At 42.5% G+C, this 4,571-nt stretch overlaps 1 protein-coding gene across 1 annotated transcript in view; it reads left to right on the top strand.

Moving 5' to 3' along the window:
• The first annotated feature begins 141 nt into the window (after positions 1-141).
• The window catches only part of LOC138974471 (uncharacterized), a 6,554-nt gene continuing 2,124 nt past the window's right edge, over positions 142-4,571 (top strand). Inside the window, exons 1-2 of the mRNA XM_070347191.1 lie at positions 142-193; positions 908-1,003. Coding sequence (XP_070203292.1) covers positions 908-1,003 — 96 coding nt within the window. The 5' untranslated portion in view covers positions 142-193. The remainder of the gene's footprint in view (positions 194-907; positions 1,004-4,571) is intronic.

Raw genomic sequence — 4,571 nt, 5'->3', positions numbered from 1 at the left:
TAATTAGACAATGAACTGGAATACGTGAGAAAGAACATTGACATGAGATCGGATAGCGTCAACCACAGCATCTGTTACTTTGAGAAAAGTGGTATAAATATTGGTGGGGATTTCTGGTCAGACAATTCAGCTTCTGAACGTTCAACAAATTAGTTTCATTCGTCTACCTTTGAGGAACTCACCAACTGCGAAGGTAATGAACAATTCGAGTTAAGTTGTTTATAGAGGAAAGCTATTTTTGAACGTGAGCAGAAATATAAGATGTCTGAAGGCTTTGAGGGGAGCATATCGTCTTGTGGTTTATCTGTATCGACCGAGGCCGAATGGCCGTGTTTTTTAAGATGCAACAGAAGGATATATTTTGGTAGTGCGCAAGTGCGCAAAATAATTGATGAAGAGCCATATTGTGAACGTCATTTTTAGAATGCACTTGAGGGCCCCAAAGCACGTCAGAAGCTTAAACGATCACGTCAGACTTGTATGTGACGTCAAGCGTTGCATGTGGGTCGCTTTTCTTCCAGTCTAAAAAATATACAGAGCAGCCAACATATTTGCGAGTTCAGTAGGTTTTTAGCATGTACCTCTCGTTTTAAGTGTGTAAAGACTTTTTGTAGTGCAATTTCCGATTGCACAGCTTATTTGCAAATTGACCATGAGTCGTCTTGGTAATTCTCAACATTTAAGAGTGAATATTTACAATCGTTGTGCTCGGAAACACCAATCCAAAGCCGCGATGGTTCCACACATCCAATACACACAAACATCCAATACACACACACACACACACACACACACACACACACACACACACACACACACACACACACAACGATCGTGAGCTCAATCGTTTACACAAGTAAATATGTTAAATGTTAACAAGTGAATCTTTCGACTTCTTTTGTTTCAGATGCGTTGCGGAAGTGTTGTCGTTGTGCTGCTGGTGGCCAGCTTTGTGTCGCAGTCTGAAGCCGGCTGGGGCAGCGTCTTTAACAAGATCAAGGAGGTACTGCTCTCTCTCTCTATGACTCTCTCTCTCTCTCGCTCTCTTTCTCTCTCTCGCTCTCTTTCTCTCTCTCGCTCTCTCTCTCATTCTCTCTCTCATTCTCTCTCTCTCTTTTTTTCTTTCTCTCTCTCTCTTTTTTTCTTTCTCTCTCTCTCTCTCTCTCTCTCTCTCTCTCTCTCTCTCTCTCTCTCTCTCTTTCTCCGTTTGCATCTTTGCTCCTTAAGACTGTTGTTTGTGTCCTCTTTGCTGACGTCATTCCAAAATGAAGTTGAAGCGGCACTGTGAGGATTGCCTTCATGTTGCACAAGCAAGTGTTTAGAAGCTACATTGAATGGTGCCTAAGAAAGAGAACCCTAATAATGATTTGGTTGGATATCTTCCACTGTGTAACTTCCTTTGTTTGTGTACGTGGTGTTCTTACCAGGCCACCGCGTAATACATGGCGCAACCCATCTTGCCGCCAGGCGGTGCCACTTCGTGATATTTTGCTTCAAGCACCGGAAATAACAGCGCCCTGAAGCTCATTTGTTTACGTTGATTTGTGTATATGTCATTATTATGATGCCTTTTTGAGAACATCGTGCCATGTGCGTCTAGATCGAGATTCAATGGAATCCCCCGATTCTTCGGATTCTTCAAATTTGCCTGAAACTCCCTCTAGCGGTCAGATGAAAACTATCTCTCTGATGGCCTGTCCAGACACTCCCGGCCGACCCTGTCCACATTTGACTTATGCTCAAAACGGCCCCGTTGGGGGCGCCGCAGCGTGCTATGATCGCGAAGCGTTAAAGGCCTACTAAAGTGCAACATTTTTATTGCTTATATGGAAAGAGCTGCATATCAGGATACCAAATATATTAAACAAAACAATTTCTTCCGCTCCGATCACCCGTAGTCGGCCTGAGAAAGTGCTCAATCTCACCTGTAATCAGCGAGAAGGGAAGCAATAGACAAATTTTTGCTACTGCTTCTCTCCCCTGCCAGTGACGTCATGAGTGGTTTATGGCTACCATGATGTCGAACGCGGATGAGTCTGAATTGCAGCTTTCGTGCGAAAGCAGTGACTTTGAATCGGAGTTGGAAACATCGGAACTACCGTATTCTGGAGCGATAGGCATAGAGCCATACCAGTTCGAACCGCAAGGTTCGAGTGATGAAGACGAAAGACCGGAAAGACCAGCATAAGAGGTCGGTCTGACTACTACGCGACCGCACGCGGCCTTGCACTACCTTGCGCTACCAAACTAAAGCATGGACATGTACTATTTTTTTTATTTTTATATATAGTATCTTCACAACATTATCTGACTTTATACCAAGTTTTAAGTCACAGAAATAAAAAAAATAAGGGAGTTATGATGTATTTTGCGACGATCTATCGAGCGAAAGTGAAAGCATCGTGGTTCAGCGTCCGACCATGTTCGCATTGATCTAAGAACACAGGCTCAACCTCAAAATAAAGAATGTTCATGTAATATTTTTATATATCTAGAATCTTCACAATATTATCATACTTTGTATCGAGTTTTAAGTCACAGAAATAAAACATAAGGAAGTTATGATGCATTTTCTAAGAGCTAGCGAGCGAAAGTGCAAGCATCGAATATCTGCGTCCAACCGTGTTCGCATTGTTTTTAGAACCGCAGGCACGACCATAAATTAAAGTACGGTTGTTTAATATTCTTATATATATGATGATAAGGCCTTAAAAAAAAATAGGTGTGGTTACGGTAACCCGACCTACCCTATTTTTAGGGGCCGACCCTATAACTTTTTATTACATTTGTCAACAAAAAAACAAAAAACGAGTGCAGAAAACGCAATGAAAGCGAAATCGCCCGAGTCGCACACTTATTTCCCTGTCAAGTAGGTTTAATTTGTACACATTAAAAAAAAAGTTTTAAAAAAAAAGAAGTGATTGCCTACCTTCCTACCCTATTTTTTGGGGGCTATGTTACCGTAACCACACCTATTTTTTTTGTTGGCCTAATGATGATGAAAATTATGATAATGATGATGATGATGATGATGATGATGATGATGATGATGATGATGATAATCAGTGATGGTGATGATGGGGATACTCGAATGAATGGAGCAAAAGAGAGCGATAACTAGAAAAATGAACATCAGCATGTACAACAACAACAACAACAACAACAACAACAACAACAACAACAACAACAGTCTGCGTGTGAGTGTGTGTGTTTGTTAGTGTATACGTGAGTGTTTGTGTGTGTGTTTGTGTGTGTGTGAGTGTGTGTGAGCCCGGTGTGTCAGTGTGTGTGTGTGTGTGTGTGTGCCTGCCGTGGTGTGTGTGTGTGGTGTGTGTGCCCGGTATGTTCATGCAATATTCGTATAGATCTAGTATTTATCCTACATACGTCAGAGAGACACCCGTGAGATAATAATAGTTAAAATCACACGTGTGTATATCATGTAAATGAGGTCATGTCAAGCAAGTCTGGCAGGGACCTGTTTTTCCACTGCTTTATGATGCCAAAGTCACCGAGACAAACGTCATTATAGAAACAAAAATTGCGCTGGCTAATTACCCTCGATAAATCTTTAGAACTAACACGTCACGCCACACTTTCAGAGTGACGTTTCTTTGCTTTGACGTAATAGATTGCACGAGGCTTTACTAGAAGAGATCGAGGTTCCAACACGTTCGAAACTCTATTGACCGGAACCCTACTGGCCCAAATACTGCATGCATGATGTCGTCGTGGAATTACTGCGTAACTCCATTATTGGCGATTTTGATGTTCTGGTCCCTTAGATCATTTAGTCATTCATTCTCACTGAGAAATATTCTCTCAAATACGTCGATACGAAAATGTGTGTGTGTGTGTGTGTGTGTGTGTGTGTGTGTGTGTGTGTGTGTGTGTGTGTGTGTGTGTGTGTGCACTATTTGCGAATATTGACACATACCCGCACGAGTGCGAACGTGCGCGCGTACACTGACACACACACACACACACACACAGACAGCTGACAGACACAAACACTGACTCACTCAAACCTCAAACACAGACGCACACACAAACAGTAACACAAACACACACACACTGACTCACCGTGCACACACACACACACTGACACACTGGGCACACACACACACACACACACACACTGACACACAGTGACACACCGGGCACACACACACTGACACACCGGGCACACACACACACACACACACACACACCAGGCACACACACACACACACAAACACTCACGTACAAACAAACACTCACACACACTCACACGCAGACTGTTGTTGTTGTTGTTGTTGTTGTATATGCTGATGTTCATGTTTCTAGTTATCGCTCTCTTTTGCTCCATTCATTCGATCATCATCATTATCATAATCATCATTATCATAATTTTAATCATCATTATCATCACCCTCGCAGTCAGAGTTAAAATGCAAACTGCATATTCTCGAATTTTGATTTGGTGTCCCAAACTTCGGACCAAAATCCGCTCTGCAAGTTTGCACAAACTTGACCCACTGCCTCTGAGTGTCGGCATCATCAGGAAACCTGTGCATGGTATGACCCTTACC

Source organism: Littorina saxatilis, linkage group LG8, assembly GCF_037325665.1.
Source record: "Littorina saxatilis isolate snail1 linkage group LG8, US_GU_Lsax_2.0, whole genome shotgun sequence".
NCBI lineage: Eukaryota > Metazoa > Mollusca > Gastropoda > Littorinimorpha > Littorinidae > Littorina > Littorina saxatilis.
This window is presented reverse-complemented; position numbering and strand designations above follow the sequence as displayed.